Source organism: Amphiprion ocellaris, chromosome 8 (genome assembly GCF_022539595.1).
Source record: "Amphiprion ocellaris isolate individual 3 ecotype Okinawa chromosome 8, ASM2253959v1, whole genome shotgun sequence".
NCBI lineage: Eukaryota > Metazoa > Chordata > Actinopteri > Pomacentridae > Amphiprion > Amphiprion ocellaris.
Window position 1 is genome coordinate 18,345,510 of NC_072773.1, and position 23,994 is coordinate 18,369,503.

The 23,994-nt window shown below is 39.8% G+C and overlaps 1 protein-coding gene across 5 annotated transcripts; it reads right to left on the reverse strand.

Annotated features, from left to right (window-relative positions):
• Positions 1-769: 769 nt before the first annotated feature.
• mical1 (microtubule associated monooxygenase, calponin and LIM domain containing 1) lies at positions 770-23,692 on the reverse strand. 5 transcript variants are annotated; one of them, XM_023266706.3, is made up of 27 exons: positions 23,534-23,692; positions 22,957-23,038; positions 22,428-22,503; positions 21,943-21,997; positions 18,754-19,065; positions 17,463-17,670; positions 16,840-16,947; positions 16,588-16,683; positions 16,243-16,398; positions 15,432-15,532; positions 14,910-15,167; positions 13,933-14,048; positions 12,577-12,703; positions 12,129-12,207; positions 11,807-11,954; positions 11,421-11,611; positions 10,307-10,413; positions 9,943-10,005; positions 9,591-9,828; positions 9,088-9,155; positions 7,987-8,794; positions 7,751-7,872; positions 7,544-7,657; positions 5,600-5,693; positions 4,938-5,031; positions 4,598-4,671; positions 770-2,159 (listed from the first exon to the last, which is right to left on the reverse strand). In XM_023266706.3, the coding sequence occupies exons 5-27, from the start codon at positions 19,009-19,011 to the stop codon at positions 1,966-1,968; spliced, it is 3,822 nt and encodes a 1,273-aa protein (XP_023122474.2). In that variant the 5' UTR covers positions 19,012-19,065; positions 21,943-21,997; positions 22,428-22,503; positions 22,957-23,038; positions 23,534-23,692; the 3' UTR covers positions 770-1,965. The 5 variants fall into 5 exon arrangements, with proteins under 5 accessions (XP_023122474.2, XP_023122472.2, XP_023122473.2 ...); XM_023266704.3 differs by having other exon boundaries at positions 22,428-22,508; XM_023266705.3 differs by lacking the exon at positions 22,428-22,503.
• Between the last annotated feature and the right edge of the window lie 302 nt (positions 23,693-23,994).

Here is a 23,994-nt window from a genome sequence, read left to right on the forward strand (position 1 = left end):
ATTTTTTGATTTAAATACGATCAAAAATTGTGGAATTTTACAGTCAAATGTTGCACAAAAAACAAATAACCCCCCCCCCCCCAAAAGGCTATTTGTAAAAACACACATTTGATATAACCAGTGACAGTTTTGGCCTGTATTCTTTACAGTAACCTAGTGAATTTAAATTCAAAAGTAAATGTTCGTTTTTTACTGAAAAGAAACATTCATTTTTTTACAGTGCACATATACTCACACTGATGGCTGTGAGCTGCATGCAGTAACCTGAAACTCAGTGTCTTCCTTAAACTCAGATGCGGATAAGAAGAGTTGAGGAGTGAAGCACCAACCCTGCAATTAATGTATGACCTGCTCAAAAATAACAACACTCAAAACAAGTACTGAGGAGGTGACAATATTTCTGATAACTTATTTAAGTAAAATTATTAAACCAAAATTTGTAACTGAGTATTTTTACATTATTATATTACTAAAAGTAGAAAAAAGCAGAAATTTACTAATATAACCAATGGTAATACTTTTGTCACCTGTGTAAGATGAAGCGTTTTTCCAGTGTTTAGATCTCGTGTCAACTTTTAATCTAGAGGCCAAGTGTGCACCCTAGTGGTTAGGAGGTAGGATAGCAGGGGCAGTCAAGCCTTTCATATTTTAGAGAACTACAGCATTTAGCTGAGGTTATGGTACCATAAAACACCTTAGAGGATCAAGCATCTATTAGTTCCACCGCTGAGGACTTTAATACACTGCCAAAAACACAAAAACTAAAACATCAAAGTGCATGATCTTTATTTGATATACTGTGAAGTGTTGTCCAGGTGGCACAAAATGGCAGCAGGACAATGAATATATAAGGCTCCTTTTCACTGACAACAGATTGTTCTTTGCCTTGATTCTGACTATTCAGCCAGCACATGAATAGGAACACCTGCAAATGATAAATGATGGTATTTATAAATAGACGAGCCGGTCCATTTTAATCTGTTTTTCATTCACCTCAAATCCCCCGTGTTCCAATAATACACCACTTAAAGAGCAGCTGACAGTTGAAGGCCATCAGTGAAAATTGTAACTCTGATTCTCAGAGGACTGAATGATCAACCCCTGAGATTAGCTATCCAACTGTGCTATCAGGAAGGGACGTGGTGAACAGCAGGGAGTGCTACAAAATTCAATAACATTCAGAAATGACAGCTGGATAAAAAGAAAACAAAGAACGAACAACAGAATTTTAATTAGTCTAATATTTCAAATTCCTCTTAGTTTTTTTAAACCTCCATCATATTTATATTCAGCACACAAATACTAAAGATAGAATCAGGTTATGTATATTAATGTGTTATGTGTAGCACTTGTCCGTGATGACACAATTAAAATCAATATAAACATCCAACTATTTTCAAAAACATGTATTTGTCCTGTATTTTCAACCTAGATCTATTCAGAAGCAGCTATTGCTGGTTTCTCACCAGTGTAATTGTATTCTGTATTGTCTTGGCTTTGCACTCATGTCACGCTTCTGACACAAAACCAGGCCAAGTCCCAGACTGGGTAATGATTATCTGCTGTGTGGTGGTTGTTCAATAGTACAGCAGATACTACAGATCATTTTTCATACATGGTGTGTTGTTATCACCCCACTATGGTGGCAGGCTGTCTTAGCTGCAGAGTTGTAGGATGCATCAACTCAAAAGAGTCAGATCTCAAGGCTTATGTCTCCCTCTAGGGGGCAGATTGCAAATGACGTTCATTCAGCCCCCGGCCCATAAGCCTGAACTTAATCCTATTCGCTGAGGGACGACTTGTAGTGGGTTACCTTTCACAACGATGTCGTATCATCTTTGGCTTTGCAAATTTAAGTTTCAGGTTCCAAGTCTAAAAGCAGCGAATCTCACACGCGGCAGATGTGAAAGAATCCCGTGTACAGCTCACAGAGGCTCATACTGAGTATATGTATGCATGACAGCCTCACGCCCAGTGAACCTGAGATCCTGCCTTTGAGTGCCGTTTGGCCTCCATGATGGAGAAAGCCTCCTGCTCCTCGCTTATCTCCTTCAGCCTCTTCTCTTCCAGAAATGACACCAAAGAGTCCCTCATGTCCACGACCTCGATCATCTGCTGCAGAACCCGCTCTTCTTCCGCCTGCTGCTCTGCTGTCTTGTCTGCCAGACAAAAACACAAGCACACTTCAAATTAAAAATTAAATTACAACTGAACACTAATATAGCACAAAGGAACACTACAAATGAAGACACATCCACTGTAAAAATGAACATCTCAACAGTGAAAAAAATATGAATGAACAGTTTAGTGTTATTTTACAGATTTTACCAATTTTGCTAATTTACAGGTAACTAGTAAAAATCCCAGAAAAAAGGGTAGTAATTTATGTGACAACCTTAGAAATACAAGGCAATTTGTGTCTAACCATCACATCAAATTTTTCACAAATGATAATTCATTCTTCTACATTTGATTGTAAAATTACACTATTTTACTGTATTTAAATTGGCTAAAAATGTCTCTTTTTTTTTTTTTTAAACAGATATTTGCCATAATTTTTTTTGAGTTTCTGAATGTTACAGTATTGTACCATTATTAACATATTTTTTTTCTGGCACCACATCCACACTAGCATACTAGTAGGCCAGAAAAAGATTTACTTTGTCCCACTGTACGCCAAAAGAAATTTTGCCAAAAATACAAGGCTGTCTTACTACATCCAGTTGGATTTTGGAGTATGGAAGGGAGCATGCTTTTCTGGCCATTTGGATCCAAAACACTCTGCAGAGTTCATCACATATGTCACAGTGTCTCGTGTGAGTAACAACAAGATTGAGCCAGTTCATCGCAGAACAGAAGTTTAAGGTGAAATATCATAACGAAGTAGTATGTCCCAATTGTATACATACTGCATGTAACATTATGAACTTTGCAAGGGCAACTGTAGTACACAGTAAAGGGTAAAAAGGACAAGTATGTGATTTGGAACGCAGCTCAAGTCTAAATTACATTCTATAAGTCGATTCTCAGTCTAACTTGAGGAATAATGAGGACATGATACAGTACAGGTTGAATGTAAGAGGACCCCATCATGTCTAACTTCTGTTTTTGCAAAAAAGATTTCATTATAACATGAATCTTTTTCAGACTAGTCATGCTGGGAAAGTTTCCTGGACATACTTGTTTTTACTCGTCAGGAAATTATTTACCCCACAGCAGCAACCCTCCATTAATTAGTCACCAGAAACTCCTGCAGTTCAGCTTTTTGTAAGGTTTGAAAGGAGAAGGTCAAATTTTCTCAAGTCTACTTTAAAACAGTGTCAAAGCAATGTGTGTCAAAGCAATACGTGCAACTGCAGGTTTTTTTTTTTTTTCGAACATCTGCTCTGATGGACATCCCATAAATTAACTGGTCAATATAAATAGATGTATACATGATACAGAATTTATAATTTAATCTTTATATCTCACACAAAGCTTCTTGTAACTGCCAAAGATGTTTCATTATTTCATAATCTGGACATGTTGGGCTCTAACTGTGCTAGATGAACTCTATCAACACCCTTTCTGGGCACCAACATGGTGGTCTGGACAGGACAGCTAAACCCCAGCATTCCCTCAAATTTAACCCCAGATTATAAAAACTAGAAGGTAAAGAAGGTCGCCTCTTTAATTATTCCTACTGTCCACGCTGACCACAAAAAGAAAATGAAACAATCAGGAACACGGTGCTCAAATCTGACACAAGGCTTTAGCAGATTGACTGAAATCAAAAGGCAACAGAAACACTGTCTGTGGAGTCACAAGGAGGTAATTTAACTTTGAAATTAGTCAAATCAAGTGGACATTTTATAAACTGCTGAACCTCATATGAACTACATTTGAAAGGTAAAACTTGACTTAAGGTGGAATGCGTTACAGAGATCACTATGACCTGTACGTCTCCCTTCATTTACTAATATTTTCCTTGTTCTATGACGTGAAACAGTTTTTTATGTGAAATGTCATGTGGTGCCGTCTGGCCCGGAAAGAGAGATCTGACATCTCAGTGGAACCTTCCTGAAGAAATGAAATAAAATGTATTTGAGCACAGCAGGAGGATTTTTTTTTCACTGAAATCACTTTAAGAAGGTATGTCTTTGTGGCCTGTTTGGACATATTAAACCAATGCAGCAACTAATAATATTTTTAATGAATTGAACCTGTTGTTTAAGGAGTAAAATTCTGAAAGAAACTCTATTAAAGCACTTTAAGGAAGTTGTTAGCTTAGCAACATTAATACTACTAGCAGCCTAGCATTATAATTACTATACATCATATGATGTGCACTTTGTTTATTTCCACAAACTAACACATTTGGGCTTTGACAGAATATTGCAAAATGCAGAAAATGCACTGTATGCAGAGTTGGGTGAATGTGATGGGGGTAGCAGAACTAAAGGACATGGCTCTAATGCTATAATTAGTGGAGAAAATGTGTACTGCACTACAGGCCTTGGTTAAACACTATGGTGCTTGTTTACAAGTTGGGTTGTTCTGTTAAGAACATCAAAACCTGTGTGAACAGTGTGTGTTTCTGTGCACACCAAATACACACCTTTCATCTCCATGTATTTCCTGAGCTCCAACTCTAAGGCGCTCTGCTTGTCTTCGAGCTCCAGCTGGCGAGACCTGAGAGAAAACATCAGCTGAGTCATATCAACAGCACGTCCCACTATAGCTGCAGGTCATGATAGAACATATGACTTGTGAAGAAGTCTGAGTGCTGCCACAGTGAGAATATATAGTCGCCACAGTGTTTTGAGGTGGAAGTCTGCTGGTACGGACCCTGTGGCTACGACGTCACTTCTACTTTGAACAAAAGCTGTGTTGTACTTGTGGTGTGACTGCACAGGCTTTTACTGTGCATCACTATGAGTGAGCCGCTATAAACTTACGCCACCATGAGCTCCGACTCCTCAGAAACCAATGCGTTCTTCTCATGGACCAGCTGGATCCACTGTTCGATCGTATCAGGAGAACCGCCACTGTCTGGAAGTGGAACATTATAGTGTTTGGATATCTGTGCGTGATAGTAATTTTATCTTTTTCAAAAAGAGGAAGATACATTTATATGGAATTTATAGACAGTAATGAGGAACAAGATGTATTTGTTGCATCTGACACAACAGCCATGTGAGTAAGTGTCTGAGAGCCTCAATGCTTGAACACCAACACATGAGAATTCATTTGACTTAGAAAATTAGAAGTTCTATCCCCACTGACATAAATTTAAAAAAAAAATACATTTAGTAAAAATCTAATTTTAAAGGAGCCACACCATATTAAAAAAATAAAAATCAGTAACAGCTCATTTGGATGTTCGCTACATTTCTCCTCCTCAGTTTGAAGTACTAGAAGCTTCTTTACTGTAAACTACACAAGTCAACATCTTCCAGCATGAAACAAGCATAAAATCTGTGTGAAAATCAATTTAAATGATTCCAGTCATAAAAACTTGGATATTTTTCAAGTCAAATCTAATAAAATTAAGAACAACAAATCTCCATACATGATATATTGAAAACGATTGGTCTGCTGGTTAACATTTGTTTCTTACCAGCCTCTCCTCGCAGACTTCGCTCCAAAACTACACCTTTGTCTTCCAGGTCTTTGAAAGTCACCTCAATCTCCTCCAGTCTTCGCTGGATGGACTGTGAACCACAGACATATGAACAATTTTTAAACAAAAACATCTAGTTAGTGATTATCATTTAAATCAAATTCAATTTTGATGATTTTTTTTATGAAATTCAAAGTTCATTTAATACATCTTCAAACAAATGAGGGGTTAACAGTAAACAATAGGATATGTAATCCTTAGTGCTGCATCATTTTATTCTTACTTTTAATTTTTACACTTTACGAGATGTCATCTATGGCAATGATTTGTCAGCTGTTCATTTCCATTTTTTGCAAGGCAGCAATCGAGCAGGGAGAAGCAGCCACAGTAAGTTGTTAGATGGAGGACTGCTTTCATTACTGAGCACTACTGTTGTTCAGAAAACTGCTCTTGTCTTGTGCAGCATGAAATCAGATCGCAGCTGCTCATGACACGATGGAAAAAGGCCAGTTATTGACAGACGTCCTCATTTAAGAACTATGAGCTTGTTTGGCTTCTCTGCAAGCTGATAATTGAGCTGCTATTCTGTTTCATTTCTAACAAAGCATCTCCACAGGAGTGTTTGCAGTTTTATTTACCCATTCATTTCTTACCCTGGTAACCACAGGCATTGCCAAATCAACCAAGAACGGACAAACAAGAAACAATCAATGGGCAGAGACCAGCAATGATGTGACAAAAAGCAACATCAGGCAACAGAACTGTTGGGTGGGCAGTGACTTAATCTAATCTGAACTTTCAGGCGTCGTGGTTTAGAGAACTATCAATGGGTGTGTAGGATAGAACTGATGTGCATATGACATATCACAGAGTTCCCCAGATGATTATCACAAACGATGGATTTGGTTCCCACCACTTCAAACACATTAAAATGTTAGACCAGCTTGTCATTGCTCTTCGTTTCCAACAAGGCTGAACTGCACAACTGCACTCACAACTCAAACGTCACATCAGTTTTGTCCAAAAATTCTGACTTTGAGATATAAGGCCTATAAAAAGCATTCACCCATTTGGAAATGTTCTGCTGTGCTTTTCAACATTATCATGGTCAGTTAAATATGTCTTTACTTATTTTTACAAAAAAAGACTTTAATGTCAGCATGACAACAGATATAAAGTAATGTCAAATAATTAAAAATATAAAATGGCAAATAGGTGATTGCATGAGTATTCGCTCCCATTAATGTGACTCAATATGACACAAATGAAGCCAACTGGTGCCAGAGCCATACATGTAGTGAAATGGAGACCATTTGAGTGCAGTGAATGTGTTTAAAGTGATTGTAGTACAAAGACACGTAGAGGTGCATTCACTGGTGAATCAGAAGTCACTGAATACAGTTAAATCCTTCACTAAGATATGTAAAGAATATGACATGCATGGATCTGTGCCTGTCTAAGGGCTGCAAAATCACTTATTTTACATTTAATATTTTTAATTAATTGACATTACTTTGAAGAAATATGTTTTCACTTTGACATGAAAGAGTCTTTTGTACTTTTTTTGTCAAGAAAAGCTAAATTAAACTGACACTGAACTGAAAAACAAACAAAAATGTAAATGTTCCAAAGGGGTTGAATACTTTATATAGGCACCGTATAAACTGTATTATGTGTGAATGAAAAGAAACTAAATGTGGGTTAATTGTCACAGTTAAAGCGTAGGCTAGCCAGTTTCACTCAGGAACATTTGCAGTGGGAAATTTGAGCCTGAACCAACTGTCAGCTTCAAAGCGATGAGTAATAAGTGAAATGTTTACAACGTGAATAACAGACATCTTGAAAACCAAAGCAATTTCTACTCTTTTTTGGAAGTGTGTTGACAAATTTAACAACAATTAAAGCGTACCTGAACTCAACAAAAAAATTTGCAACACTGACCTGAGCTTTCCGAAATCGTTGTAATTCGCTCATCTTTGCCCGCCGCTCCAGCGTCCTCATCTTCATCAGCTCCAGTTTCTCAGCCTCAACAGGGTCGGATGGCATTTTCTGAAACTAAAAATAAGTGATGTTAATGTGAGTGTGCTGCTGAAAAATTTAGAATCTCAATGTCATGCAAAATGAAAACATCTCCACTCTCCTCCTTACTTTCTCATCAAATAAGTCAATGTCATCTCGTTCAAACATATCATCGTCATCGTCATCATCGTCGTCATCATCTCCATCAACCCCCTCTTCTGAGGCGCTGTGAACTTGTCTGAATGTTGTTTCTGTGGTGAAAAGGTAGAACAGGAAACCCAGACTGACCAAGAATTCAAAAACACAACAGCATAAGTTTTCGCCTGGAACCATTTTCAAAAGATTAAAAACGAAGTTCAACTTACCCACTCTGCCTGGATGATTAATGTGGACACTGAGCCGGGTGTCTCTGCTGATTCTCGGGGAAGACAGATTCCAGGGGGAAAACTTGGATCGTACTCTGGTCTGCCCGCTTGGCATCTCTTTTCTCCTGTAGCAGCGTCGATTCCTCTTCCCCCGCATGTGGCCTGCAGTGCTCCCGCTCCAGTAGCCCTCCTCCTCTTGCCCATCCAGGCCCTCTGGTTTGGCAGGACCTCCTGCATTCGCTGAGGAAGAGGAACAGGAGGAGGATCCACCAGGGGTCTCCGAGTCTGAGTCTGCACTGAAACTTTGAAGATTCACCAGCAGGCTTTTCTCCTCATCGGTTAACTGAAGCTTTCGCAACGATTGTTTAGGACGGGAGTCTGGTCCTGCTTTAGAGATCTCCTTTGTAGAAGCTGGCGGTGAATGTTTTTCTGGAGTGGAGGGATCAAAACAGTGGACTGTGCGAGGTTTTGCTACCGGGGGAGAGGGCTGATGGGTGGGTGTGGTCTGCCGAGAAAGACGTGGCTTTGGAACCGGATAGGACACTGACGAAGAAATTTCTTCTGTGTCCTCCTCATTTGGTGCTTCTACCTCAGTTTTAGATGAAGGAGTTTCTGATGTATGTGGTTCTTGAGGATCTTCTTTGGATCCACGTATAGCCTGGTCCTGTTCAGATTTATATGATTGTGTATGAGTAATGGGGCCACAGTCAAGAGTGTGCTCATACTCCTCATCCGATGGAGACAGTGTATATTCATCACTAGAAAGCCCATTCTCTTCATTTGTCCCATTATCATTTTCTTTGTTATCCTAGAGACAGAAATGGGATAAAAATTTCAAAAAATGTTAGTGGAAATGCATAAAAGAAATAAAAACTAATGCTTAAGATGAAATAGCCCATAGACTGCATATATTTTGAAACAAACGTCCTCATCATTGCTCCGATTGAGTCAGCCTGCTGACACTGAACTAGGCACCAGATGCATGATGCAACACAAGACTGTGCAACTAGAGCATAATGAATACAAGGATTCAGCATGGAGGCTGGAGTCATCAGTAGCAAGCAACAGAATGGTTTACATCTGTTCTGTTCAGTGACCCACCTTACAAGATGTTTCAGCCCCATTTGCCAGCTCCATCTCCTCCGAGTGCAGCTCACAGTAAAATCTCCCTGTGGAGAAATCACAGAGGAAAACAATAAAAGGCGAAATCAGAGATGAGTGAATGTTGACGTGCTAAGAGGAAAAACCCTGCTGCTTTCTTAAATAATTAATCTCCTTTCAGTCAGAATGTAGACCCCTTAAAAAAAAGGGTCTCTGTGCAAATTATTAATAATACAAATCAATAAATAAATAAGTCGCGCTTCACTTGTAGCTTATTCTGGCTTTAAGAGAATACATCATACCACAGGTACAATGGCTGTTAAAACAATAATTACAAGCACTTTATACTCAATAATACAGCACTTCCATGGCAGACTGATAGATTAACAAACAAGAAGCTGCAAAAACTAAACATAACAAAAGAGACAATTGCAACATATTGAATGGCTGTTTGTGTCCCATTAGGTACTGCATACATGTGATTATTTTCTGACAGCACTCACCTGTATTCTGGTCGAAGGTGTATCCTCCTAGTCTGAGTGTGATGCCGCACCGATGGCAGGTGAAGCAGCTCCGATGGAAGAACTTGCCCTCAGCGCTGATGCGCTCCAGGACATAAACCCTTTGACCGCAGAAGTAACATTCATCGCTGTTCGTCATCAAAACGGTAGTGCCAGGCTCAGGCTCAGGAGAAAGAGCAGGCGTAGGACTGAGTGCAGGGGACACAGGAGGCACCAGCGTCTGCAGAAAAGGCCAGGAGGCACAGTCAACAAACAACATTGGCAAATGATGTTTCTTTTTAGATTTGCATTGATAAGTGATAAAGAATTGGTGTGATTAGCATGATAAACCCACACTGTCCTCATCTCCCATCCTGGTCTTTATTTCTGTGCCCTGTTTCTCAGATGCCAGCTTTTCCTGCAGAGAAAATAAGGATAACTACCATGAGACCTATTTTTGTTGATTAAGTGGAGAACAATCACACACATGATTAAATCATCCAAGTGGAAACCACTATCTTTGAAAGAGCATCTAACATTTTGCCTTGACATAAGGGGAATAACAGACAAAACAGACATTTGAGCCACTGATAACACAGTAACACAGACTGAAGGCCTCGACGTGAACTCCAGCCAACAAGCCAGGGTGTTTGAAAATATCATTATCAAACATTTCTCCATGCTGTGTCAACAGTGAACTCTAGTCACAGTGGGCGTACCTTGCGTCTTTGCAGAGAGTTGTGCTTCAGCTTGCTCAGGAAAAAGACAGCTGAATGTGTCTGGGAGAGAGTCAGAGGCTTGGATGATGGCAGGAAGCCTGCAGGTTCTGTTGCCAACAGAAAATGAAAGAAAGCAAAACGTCAGAGAGGGACACACACCAGATTCAGTGGATCTTCCTGTTAGACTAGACTGCAATTCTAAAGATACCTGAATGTTACTGTTGGCCTACTTGGAGCTTTTCCTAAAGCTGCTTAAAATATTCTGACTGCACCTTTTCTAAAATCGTCAAAGTAAAGCTTTTTATGTTCAGTTCTGTCAGAAATATGAAGAATGTCTGAATTTTCTGTAGCGTCACAGCAGCAGTTGAATTTAACTTGTCAATCTACAGAAAAACTCCTCAGCTCCAGCTGTGACTATCACTCCCACTCTTTCATCATTCAGATAAGGTTACTGGAGATTGACAGCTCCCTCCTGCCTGCACATCAGTCAGCGGATCCAAGCTGAGCAGCACAGCATCAGAGGCACAGAGCGCGTATATCACACCCACTTCAGCTCATTCACTGCCTCCAAAAGCTGGGCTCACATCTACACTGCATGAACTCCTCATGTTAAAAAGATCCCAAAAAATACCTCTGCAACAATCCTCCTTTCAGAGCAGGAATAGCAGATCTCCTTCAAGAGACACTACCTCCCGTCAGAGCCTGATAATCCAGCTCCACACCGTGACTGTTTGCTCTGTCTGCTGCTGGTCTGGCTTAGTGCAGAAGTGCAGCACAACCAGTAGAGGCTGGCTCTGAGCACAGCACTAGCCACTTAAAGCCCAATGAATTCTGGGTAATATGCTCTTAAAGAGACAGTACTGGTTTGATCATTTCTCCACACTGAACATGTTTCAGTGGGAGGACACCTGACCCTTTTAAGGTGATGCTAATGCTGTGCAGTGTCTTAGCAACCAAGTTATGTAAGATTGATGCTGCTGGCACTAATAGCTATATTAGATTAGAAAAATACCACTATAATGGGCATTTAATGAATACTGCAAAGTGATTTTTGTCTTTCAAATTTGACCTTGGTCGACTTTCCTTTTTACCTGTGCACACAATAAACTTTTACCTTTTGCCAGCACCGTAAAAGCTTTCTGGATCTGGGTGAGGTAGAGGACCATGGATAACTTGTCAATCTGACCAGTGTCGGCCAGGTCGCTGGGGGACATAACAGGTGGGATGCCCAGCTCCTTCTCTAGGATACTGAAGGCCAGTTGGTTGTTGTGGGCACTACTGGACTCATCCAGGGAAGACATGTCACTTGGGAGGAAGGAGAAAGCAGGATCACTTTACAGTAATAACAGAGATTACTTCTTAGAGAAGATGACCAGTTATTTGGTAAAATGTGTGAAATGCAAAGCGTATATTATTCAAAGAACTGGGTCAAATAGTCATTAAGAATCATTAAATTTGATGCCAGATCAAAACCAAGCTACTGCTGAGGAGATGACTCACATGAGCTGAGGTCTGAAGTGGTGGATCAAAGCACACAGAGCCAGCCCAGAGCGCCAGGATTGGCTAAAATCTTTTACATTCACATTCTCATAACCTGTTGTGTGTTTCTGGCACCATTTCAGCAACTCTTCAGAACCGCTAACTGAGTCTGAGGAACCAAACACAGACAATTAGTAAGATGATGCTTTATATTCATTTGTGGGCTTAAAAACATTCATCTGTAATTCTGGCCACAAAGTGTTTTCTGGTTTATTTTTTGCAGCTGAAAGTGAAAGATAAACCACAATAATCTTTGTGCAGGAAGTACAGAGGAGCAGCTGACCTTGACGCATGGTAGGCCATCTGTCCTTCTGTTTCTTACTTGCTGGATAGGATTTATCAACATCATAGAGGTGCTGCACCTACGTGAGTGAAAGGTAGATTATTGTATTTTTTCAGAGATCACACACTAAATAAATCCATTGAAGTTTAGCTCTCAGAGATTCTTTTACAATTCATCTTAAGATCCTGTTTAACACAATCTTTGCAGTTTTGTTATGTATAATAAGCCATTCAAGGCCCAATAACTGTTACACTGTGTGGAAATCACCTCCTAGGTTCATAGCTGAGAAGCATTAGAAGCTGTGTCTTCATGTAGAATTCAGACCAACATTTATCTTGTTCACTCTCACTGCTTTACACTGAAATCTACCTTTCTGAATAACCTTCATGATGATTAAAGGGACTCTGTTTCCAGTCTCTGTTGAGTAAATAAAGGATAACAGGCTGACCTGGTGTGCCTGGATGGAGGAGAGGTTGACTCTCTGGTACCGTGTTTTGGGGTCGATGCTGCATTGAGCATAGTTTTTGCTGGTGTTTTCTGGTGTGGTTTGGGACAGGAGCTGGTAGATACTTTCTCTGCACATTTGTGAAGAAATTAAAGCAGAGACAAATCAGAGCCAAGCAAAATTCAAAACCAATCAAGAGTAGCAGCAATACAAAAAAGTGAAAACTATAAGTTGTCTGTGTTTAAAGTAATCTGCAGGTGCACTCTCTTAGTTTAAACTTTATTTAAAAATAGAACCAATGTTTTACTAGAGGTACTCGACCTTTTATTCTGTATAATATGACGCTTCCCACCACAGATTTAAAAGTTTAATGAAAATGAGATTGTGATCACAGTCTTGTCTTGGGTTTAAAACTGCCACATTTTAGCCCCATTATTTTATTCTTGTCACATCAAGGAATCACACTGGAATAACTTTTATGCCTATGTAATCAAAACAACAATCCATCATGCTAATTATCACAGGATGGGGGGTTGTTACTGATGATGAGACACACAGACATGCTGATGACTTCTAGCACTATATTTCAGTAATTTATTTAGTGCATTCTCTGCCAACCATTAATATGTAAAATAAACCTGTTGCTTTCACTGTGCATGTGAAACTAAAGATGAACAAACTGTCAATGCAAACGTGACAAATCCAGCAAGTAGCATAGAAACAAAAAAAAACTGCATCTGGAAGTGAAGTGAGTTTCTCAGGATATGGACAGGGCTCCAGACTGTGACCAAAATGGCCAAATTTGCAACCATTTTTTGCGAATGTGTCAGTTTAAATTTCACATAGTTGCATGATTTCATTAAGCTGTACTGGTGTTCTAACTGGCACAGACAGCAACTGTATCAACCATAGTGGTGGATAGTAGTAGTTTTATAACTTTAGTGCACTGCGGTATTTACATTTAATAATGCGGTCTTCACATGAAATGCGGAGCGCATTTACATGCGGTGCTCACAGAAAAGATGTTTGTGTAGAAAAAATTGTTCGGTTTCATCTAGGACAAATCGGACATTAGAATGTCCTAACTTAACTCTTTTCAAGATAATTTTTGGTCACACACCTGTTTGAGCACCGCAGTCACCAAGCAGCAGCTACCACAGTCTGCAATGTGGGGCGTTTAGGGAACTTTGGTAAATTGTAGTGTCTGTCGATAAGAAAATGTTCAGCAAGTGATGTGTTTTGCCTGTGACAAGGTGGGAGGTGCGACCAAATGAAAAAGTTGGTCACTCCGGTGCTACCAGTGAAAAAGTTCTCTGGAGCCCTGATGAATTTAACCTTTTGTTTTTCCTATTTACTTACCGCTCAGCCAGGACCTTGAGATGTGGGACCCCTTTACCCCAGCTCCTCACCATCCACGCTGTGTCAAAAGCAGCCAGGAACCCACGGGCTATGCCTGTACCCAGAGGCCAGAAAGGCTGCAGAGAACAGTATAACAGTTAAATGGAGCACACAGTGAGTAATTACTCAGAAGCCTGTTACTCATAAAAAACTTATGAGGTTAAAAGAAACAGCAGTTCTGCATAAGAGCTTATCAAAATTCCAGACAGTCATTATCTTAGTGTAATCATGACTAAGAGTCTACAGAAATGTTAGTGACTGCTTTGAGCTACATGTCAGCTTGTTAATATGCTAAAAATGATGTTGTTAATATGCAAATGCTAGAGTATCTTAGTTTGGTATGCTAAAATTTGCTAAATAGTATTAAAATAAAGCATGGCTATAGCTGATGGAAATTTCCTTAGTTTTGTGGGCATTTAGTGTAGTACAATGTACAGTTTTGATCTGATGGTGTTTCTGGTTAAAAACATAGATCACTAAATTTAATGTGAATCTATTAAACAGTCATCAAGAAAATTTCACTCAATACCACAGATTCACCCTCACATAAGTTAATTCATCTATGTCACTATCTAACATTTTGTTTCAAACTATGTTAAAGATGTCGAGATATTTGACTGGATAAGTAAACATTTGATATTCATGCTACAGAGTGAGGAATTCATCCTCTGGCTATCAGATATGTACAGTGTACATAAAAAATAGTCACCCTCCTTGTCAGTGTTTCATATTGTGTTTCATATTAATTGCTTTTCAACATAGCTATGGTCAGTTTAATCTGTCCTTTCTGACAAGACTTTCCCAAAGAAAGACTCTACAATGTCAAAGTGAAAGTAGATGAATGAATAAAATTTTTGGCAGCTACTAGGATTTTACAAACATGCCGCTAGCATGTCTAAAAATGTGAACTGGGGGAAATGACAAGCCTTGTCCCCTACCTCCACCAGGCAGTCTCCAACCAGACCCATTAACAACTTCTGGCCCCGCCTCTCTCTGACCAGCGAAGCATTCTCAGCACGATGCATGCAGGTGAAGTCGAACATGGCTACATCTGGTCGGCCAGCATGATTCTGAGCAAACTCAAGGTTAGACAGTTTGCCACCGGTGGAGAAGAAGGCAGCATCATGTGCATAGCGACACAAAGCCTCGTGATCCACGTTTGCAGGAGCCAGCAGCTGTTCTGCGTCACCATAGTCCTGCAGAGACGGAGGGAGACGTGCTATCTGATGACTCGTGACACCTTTTCTGACAGTGACATGTCTTATACTTGGTTTACTGCATTAGCTGAGAGCCCAGGCTGTAGGAAAAGAAGAGCTGAATGACAGTTTGTGTCTTCACACTGAAGCACCTGCAGAGCTGTTTCATCCATCTGGTTTGCTCCTTTTTCTTTACTGGTCAAAGATGCAGCTTGTGCCAGTAAGAATCACACTTTTTCTTGGTAATGGATGTGTTGTTCTCACCTGTTTAATGACCCCCTTCTTCAGCAAGCTCTTCTTTTTGGCAGTCATGACAAAGTAGTGGGTGTCGTCTCTGTAGTAGACAATATTCTCCAAATCAATACCTGGAACAGAAAATGGTTAGAGAGCAAGGCAGAGAGAGAGAGAAGTAGGGAGTCATGAGGGCTGACAAGTTTCTCTCAGTGTGATATCTTCCTATATCGTTGGCTTCTTTGCTTGTGCTATTCTATTGTTTTAACTAGTTCTTGGATGGAGGAGCTTATGGCTATTTGCACAGAGAGGTCAGAGTGGAGTATAAAGCGGTTCAAATGCATGTGATCAGGGCAAACACAATTATAAAAGTCCCAAATTTAATTTCACTAAAATGAAGGTGGAGTGGGTCAGATGGGAAGGGTGGATTTTATCACAGTAAACACGACACAGGAAATTAAATAGAGATAGGAACACAAATTAACAACATTGCTGCTCGTTTCACACTTCACACTGAACCCAACCTGACGGTGTGAACACTCATTTTATGCCTTTAGGGCTGCATTCAGCAGGGCACAACAGCAGAAAAATGAAATGAAAACAAAAGCATTCTTGCTGTTATTAGAAATGTTATGGTTCAGTGACTCTACTTCACAATTTATGTTCTCACCAAGTGCAAGCCATGAAGTAAAACAAGGCAATCTGATGCAACTGACTTCCTCTTTTCTTGCTTTAATTTTTCAACATTATACCAAAACAGCATACAACTGCTTCACTTCTAAATCAAGATGTTATTCTCTATCCAGAGGAATATGACTGTCATGAATGTCATTTGCATTCATACCCGTCTCTGTGAGCAGCTCTTGGAAGAACTTCTGGTTATAGATGCGGGCTACACCGCTGATCTCAGCTACTTGGGCCTCAGCAGCTGTGTTTCCGTTAATGAAGTTGGCTGTAATGCCAATCGCCAGCTTCCCTCTCAGCTCCTTATGCTTGAAACCTGAGAATTTGGGAAAGAAGAAGAAGAGGAAACTGGGCTGATGAAAGTTCACATATTGAAAAAGGCTGCTGAGGAAAGTTTGTGTTTTCAGATTATTTGCAACAGTAATGGCTTACAAAATTGGGTTGTGCCCCTTATTGCAACAGATGGAACCAAAGTGATTGAAGCGTGCATGGGTATTTGTCTCACCATCAGGGACAAACCTGCCTCCTCCAGCAGAGATGAAGACATCAAACTGGAAGGCTGCAGCAGGATGAGACCAAGGCTGTAGTTTGGCCATCCAACCTGACAGAAAGACATCAAACTTCATGTGTCCTACACCTCAGTAGATTTCATAATAACTTTACTGCTCTACGTATTGCTGGTTCAAAAATCTTATCCATTAAAACAACAACAGCAAAAGTAGAGGGGAGGGTGACTATGGCTGTTAAATGTAAGTACCATTTTCTCCTGAGGGCTCGATCAAGCCCTGGTACTCCACTCCGGTGTGCACCTCGACCCCGAGCAAAAGTGACACTTTCAGTAGAATCAACTGCAGCTGACGAATGCCTGGAAACACACATGCATATTTCTATCAAAATATCATACATGCAGTCAAGCAACAAAGGTAATGGGGTGCAACTGAAGATTATGTTAATTGTTTATTGATCTGTCTATTGTTTTTTTAAATAAATGTGTTACTGTTTTGCTCAACCAAAACAAAGAGATTAAGATATAGATCAGAAAAAAGCAGCAAATGTTTCATTTGAAAATGCATTCTACTTTATAACTGACAAAGTATGAATTAATAGTTTGACAAGTGCTTGATTCTGACCACTTCTGAAATGTTACAGATCCTATCTGATGGTGGATGACACTTTGGCCTAAAACTATTGGGAACTTAATGAAATGTAGTCAATTGTCTTTGCACTAAGCCTCCAAAACCTCTAATTCAATAAGTTGGCATGGCCCTGTAAGGGTTCTGTTAATGCAATAAGTGTATTTAATCCCCTTCCCTTTCTCTTCCTTGCCATTTTACATCCCTTATGTTCTCTCACTCACTAGTAACTGTCAGAGCCACTCACTGATATGATCCAGAGAGCCAGAGCAGAATTTGCCATAGAACTTTTTGGCTCCGAGCCCGCGGAGGTCGTAGATGGTGAACGGCCACAGATGGAGAACATTGTTTCTGGAGAAATCCTCTCTCTTCTCCAACACCACCACCTGAGCCCCCAGCAGGGACAGTTCAATGGCTGTTCTCAGTCCGCAAGGACCAGCACCCAACACAAGACACTAAGAAAAAAGGAAATCAGACGAACAGTCAGCACAGGTGATATGATGAAAGTCTGATAAAACAGAATGTTTCCATGCCCTCCTGTGGGACCACCAGTGTAAAGTGTGATGGATCAGAGGTTTTATAGAATTCTATTTTATTTAAACCTGGGAATCTTTGCATCCTTATTTATATCCTAAACATTTGTCTGGTTTGGCTATCAAGACAGTGCAACTCTGTAAGTAGGTTATTGTACATGTACCCTGCATTTAAAAAATACATGCATTAAGCACATACTTTATTAAACTGTCAATTGTCACCGTCGCCCCAAGAAAAATTATGACAAGATATTTTTGCTGCCAGTACTTTATAGTGAAACACATGTATAAACATAAGAGTTTCATAGTATTTTTTCATTGATCGAACAGCTAGTATAAATTGTGCAATACTATGGTATCAAATGATGGGACATGCGGACAGCCTCACCTGCTGAGTGAAAACAAGATACAGCATGTATGAGTAGTCCTTATACTTACTGACACGGGAATTTAAAAGGCAGTGAATTCTCCCTTAAAATAACTTAACGTTCATAGGATTAAACCTTGCATGTAAACCTCTAAAGTATGCTGCATAATGAAGAGACAAAAATTGATATATCATGTATTCACAAGCAACTATACAACTGTGCCGAACTGAAATGTTGTTTGATTTGAGATGTGTTGGTTGAAATTGAGATTTTTAGACGAGAGTTGATAGTGACAGACAATTTACTGTATCTGAATAGGACATTTTTTCCTCTATATGATTATAGGTATTTAGTGGTTTCCACTAAAGTAAATTCCCTGAAACAGTATTAGTGTCAAGGGACAATCAGAAAGTGAACACTGCATTTGTTCGCTGGAATCCCTCTTTAACATAGAAGCTAAAGTTTTTTTCCCTTACTTGTGAAACAGGTAAAGTAACAACCTGTTTCTCTGTCAATTAAAGGAACATGTTTCTTTACCTGACAAAACAGCGTCACTATTTCCAAAGGAACAATTAAAGTCAACCAATACGTTTCAGATCATTATATGATACAATAAAGGATCTCAGTTTGCCAGTACCTTGTTTTTGCTGCAGACTTTTCCTTGCTGGTAATCTGCATGAGATGCCCTTTTGTCCAGCTTGGTCCATAAGGCTTTGGCCTTCCAGTAGTTCAGTCTTTCCTTTAGCTTTGTGTAGAAGGTCCTGAAATCCTTAGGATTGATGTCCAGTTCCCTGCAGAGCTCAACAAAGTGGTGCTTTACATCCTTACAACTCTGGGCTTGGATAAACAGGTCAAATGCAGCATGCGAAGGGTTGACAGGCTCCTGGCTCGCCATACTTGAGGATGACAGTGGGTTCAGGTCCTTTTGGCCACTGGGTTAGATGGTTGACTGTGAAAGAGGAGGTAATAATATGGTATTAGGACTTCCTATCTGGAAGTAATAAAGCTGTGGGGATAGGTTTACTGTAAACCATCAAAGGGTGACTAAGTCCTTATTGTCTTTGTTGTCTGCATTTACAGAGGTGGTCCAGTTCTCTAAAACTCCTACCTACTGTGCTATGTGAAGTCCCCTCCTCATGTTAGTCTAATTATAGTCCAAAAGCTTCATTGCTGAGGGCGCCTTGTCACCTGGTCGGCTGAATCATTAGTAGCTTCCTCTATGTGGTTTCTGTGGCTCTTCCTATCTTTCTTTTTACAAGCACTTTGCACCGAAGAACCCGCCCACAGCTGATGTGTCAGTCTCACACGCTGCCTCAGGACATGCGTCTGTCATTAGTTTCAGTAGGCAATAGTGCACAGTTTAATGGAAACATACGGCAAAAACAAATACTGAAATATAACTTCTTCCATATGTTCAAACTAGAATAACTCCTGTGTGCATCACCTTGACTGAACAACAAAAACCTTAAGGCTACAAAGGACTGGACGGAAATTAATATTAATAACAATTGCACAACTTACAATTACTGTAATTATCAATTAGTCTGCTGATTATTTACCCCATTAATTAACAGTGATCTACAAACCACTGTGGATAGTGCTCATTACAATCACTTTCAAATGATTGAAATGATGATGATAATTAAACATGAGTCTTCCTACAAGTACTTGGTGGATGACAGGCTTTCTTTCAGACAACATACGAAGCATCTAGCAAAAAACTGAAGGTTTGGCTGAGTTTTTATTACTGAAATAGGACCGGCCTGATTTAGTAGTTTCTCATACGGCATATGTTTAGACAAGAGGGACGTTATCTACATTTACTGGCCACTTTATTAGATACACCAGTTCAACTGCTTGTTTACACAAATATCTCATCAGCCAATCATATGGCAGCAACTCAGTGCATTTACACATGTAGACATAGTCGAGATGTCTTGCTGAAGAGCAAACCAATCATCAGAATGTGAAACAAAGGTGATTTAGTTGACTTTGGACATGGCATGGTTGGTGCCAGATGGGCTCATCTATCCATCTCAGAAACTGCAGATCTACTGGGGTTTTCTCACTCAACAGTCTCTAGTGTTTACAGAGAACGGCCCAAAAAAGAGAAAATATCCAGTGAGCGGTAGTTCTTTTGGAAAAAAATGCCTCATTGATACCACAAGTCAGAGGAGAATGGGCAGTAACTCAAATATCAACTTGTTACAACCAAGGTATACAGAGGTTCATCTCTGAATGCACAACAAGCCAAACCTTGAAGAAGATGGGCTACAGTAGCAGATGACCACACAAGTTGCCACTCCTGTCAGCTAAGGACAGGAAACCGAGGCTATAATTTGCACAGCCTCGGCAAATTTGGACAACAGAAGATTGTGAAAACGTTGTTGCCTGGTCCAATGAGTCTAAATTTCTGCCGTGACATTCAGATGGTCAGAATTTGGCGTAAACCACATGCTAGCATGGATCCACCGTGCCTTGTACCAACAGTTCAGGCTGGTGGTAGTGGTATATGGTGTAAGGGATATTTTTTTGGCACACTTTCGACCCCTTAGGACACATTGAGCATTGTTTAAACACCACAGGCTACCGGAGTATTATATCAGAAGTCGTGTAACTGAAAAGTGCAACTGCTGTTCCTAAACTGGATTTTGCTTTGTGTATTTTAATCTACTGGTTGTTTTAACATGCTTAACTTTAGCCGTGAGTCAACTGTTTTTAGATTTGGTTTTAGGATCGTTTCTAACTTCATAATAGTGTGTCTTCTTGGCCATGTATTCCATGAAAAAAATATTTTAATCTCAGGATCTTACCTTCAATCATAAATAAATAAAATGTCTTGTTTTGTCCAACCAAAAGTCCAAAGTCCAAAGGTATCCATGCTACTGTCATATAAAATGTCAAGATAAGATTCCTACATTTGACAATCCTGGAAACACTGATTGTTTGGCAACAGTCAAACAGGTACATCATTATGAAAATAGCCACAGATCAATTGCCTGTCAATTCTACGTAATTCTATGTTTTGTGTAGAACAAAATCAGATCAGTTTATTTATACAGTGCATTTAAAAGAACAGAATTTAGTCCGTGAAACAGAAATTTGAGAGTTTTTGGAGATAATAGTGAAAAAATATGTTGTTCTTGCAGTTTTGACTGACAGCTGATAGTAAGGAAAATGCTTTTTTCAAGTTGTGTACAACTTTTTGATATAATCGCTTGAGAGCATGAATGTTTTTGGTGCTGAAAATATTCCAATAAGCTGGAGCAGACTTTTGTGAAACGAAAGTGAATGCTGGTAAACAATAAAATTCTTATTAATAGAAATGTGTGACACATGCTATTAGCACACCATTTAGAATTTACTGTCAACATTTACCCAAGGTGGGTTATTTTTAAGAACTAAAGACCACGTGGGTAACACGCTAATCTTTAAAGTCAACATCATACTAAACAACAAAAGCTCAAGGTTGAGGCAGCTTCCCTGCAGTACACATTTACCTCAATTTAACAGTTTTCTAGCAGCAACATGAAATGCAAAAAAATATACAGCACACAGTGAGTGTGAAGTATCTGTACTGTAGGTGACATTTCCCGTAGCTTGGCTCATGTACCACTTCCTGATATCAGCATTTATCTAACAAAAACAACTCCCCTCTGCTGCAAATTCTGCAGCCTCTGCCCTCCACCTGAGACGCAGTCTATAATTACATTCACAACCCACTGCAGCATGTGTGTGCATGACTCCGCTTGTGTGTGCATGACAGCATAATGAAAACTGTATTCAAGTTGCCATCAAGTCCAGCATTCCTCCCTCGCATTTTTACCTCTGAGTGTCTGTAGATATATTTACTGAAAATGAACGTCACGATGATGCTGCTCCTGAGGAAACACAAGATGATGAAAAAGATTAACTCATCTCTTCCTGTTTATTGCTTTACTGCTTTTTACTCTGCATGACATTTGTTCTGATCACTAAACGTACAATAAATGCAAAGATAAAAAAAAACTGGGTTGGGGTGTGTTTGATGAAGCTCTCTGGATACATAAACGATAATCACTCAACACAGCGGCTTAACTCAAAAGCATAGTTTAAAATTTAAATATTACAGCTTTAATGCGGCCAGTATTTTTAAAAAGATGTGAGGCTTTTCAAACTTAAGATTTTTTAAGGGTATTTATATAAAAAAGACTCTCATATTTATTTAACAAATCATCCCAGCCTGCCTTTTCAATAATTGCTAATTGCCAAGTGGACACTTCCAGAGCAGAGAAATAAATATGCCTCCTGACAAGAAGACTGAAGAGTTACCTTTGTTCTGACATGATTCATTTTTATATGCAGGCTGCATGCAAGTAAAAGGCTCCAAACAGGCTATAAAAGGAGTCTGTACTGCAAAGAAAAAAAATCATTTAGCAAATATGAGGTGGTCTGTGAAGACAAGACAACCTGTCAAAACTAAAAATAACTGACGATCACTTTTATCTAATTCTCAAGGAGACCATTGTATTTTTACTCTGTGCTACATTTTCAGTTTGAAGCGCCTTTTAAAGACGTGCAGCAACATTGCAGGAAACCACAAACGTATCACCTTGTGCAACACAGCTGCAGTAAATACAGTTTGGTCATGCTGAATGCAGAGTCATTGTGGCAAATATAGGTGCACTCACACACTCATCAACATCATGTGACTTGTGTTAAGCAATTCTAAGGAGAGATGAGTTCTAGCAGGAATGCTGTGGACAGGATCAGACAGAAACTATCAGCATTTAAAGGTGAATTGACCTGGTTTTCATTTGCAGCCTGCGGATTCAACTGGATTGGGAGTGGATTGACCCACCTGATTACATGTGTAAGCTCTGCGCAGAGTGTCTGGCAACACTGTGTGTATCAGGATGTTGGATCAAACACTGATCCCCTGCCTGGCAGGTTTTGGAGAAGAGAGAGGGAGAGGGAGAGAGAGAGGGGGGAAATAAAGGGGAGAATCAGTGAGATACAGAGAGGAGGGAAGAAAACAAAGAAATGTCAGATGCCAGCAAACAGAGACATTCAAATATTGTAAATATAAGAGCACACAATGGTAGGAAGCGGATAAATGAATAGGAAGGTGTGGCACTGAATGTGTTCTGCTGCTCTGCCAAAGCAGCTTGCAGTCACAACATGTTACCAAGTGCTGGCGGCCAGATTTAAAAGAACACCGAGAGCTGAAATACGAGGCCGCACAACATACGGTTCACACAAAGCAGTACAGTGAAAACACTGAATTGAAATGAACTACAAATGCCACAAAAGCAGCAACACGACATTAGCTACAAAGTTTAAAAGAGGCAAATTAACAAAGAGACTCCGCGCGAACAGCAAACAAAGGCACGGATACAGCATTTAACTAAGAGCGCGGTGTCCTGAAGTTACGTTACCGGCTTCGAAGCGGTGCTGGAAGTGGCTCTCCGTTAGAACGAGTCCCGGGGCTCGACTCCATGTCTGTTTCCTCTGTTTGTTTACAGGTAAAGAGCGCGAGCTTCCTCACCTGCGCCCCGCGCCCACTCTGCACACTGAAGCATCTTCCGGGACTTTCTGGTGGAGACACAGCGCGAGCGCGAGCGCACGTGACGAGCAGGTTGGTGTTGAAGTGAAATCACCAAAGTGGTGAGAAACCATCCATCCGGGAATATTAATGGTCACATCTCCTGTTCAACGACAATAATAATAATTATTATTACTATATTTATTATTATTTAATATTTATAATCAGTATTTTTTTTTATTGTGCCACAGAACATATGGATTACACAAAGCAGAATAGCAAAACCTTTCACAATGGGCGTAAACGAAAATGTCACCAAAAATATATATAAATAAAACAAAAAAATATTATTAT

Bases quoted from the DNA above. Each gene is read 5' to 3' on its own strand.
- mical1 (XM_023266703.3), bottom strand. From the start codon at position 19,011: ATGGCGAGCCAGGAGCCTGTCAACCCTTCGCATGCTGCATTTGACCTG. The intron at 15,168-15,431 runs GTGAGAACAACA...CCGTCTCTGCAG, and splicing joins AGAAGGGGGTCATTAAACAG to GACTATGGTGACGCAGAACA. The intron at 4,672-4,937 runs GTAAGTTTATAG...GTTTTCTCTCAG, and splicing joins GAGTCGGAGCTCATGGTGGC to GTCTCGCCAGCTGGAGCTCG.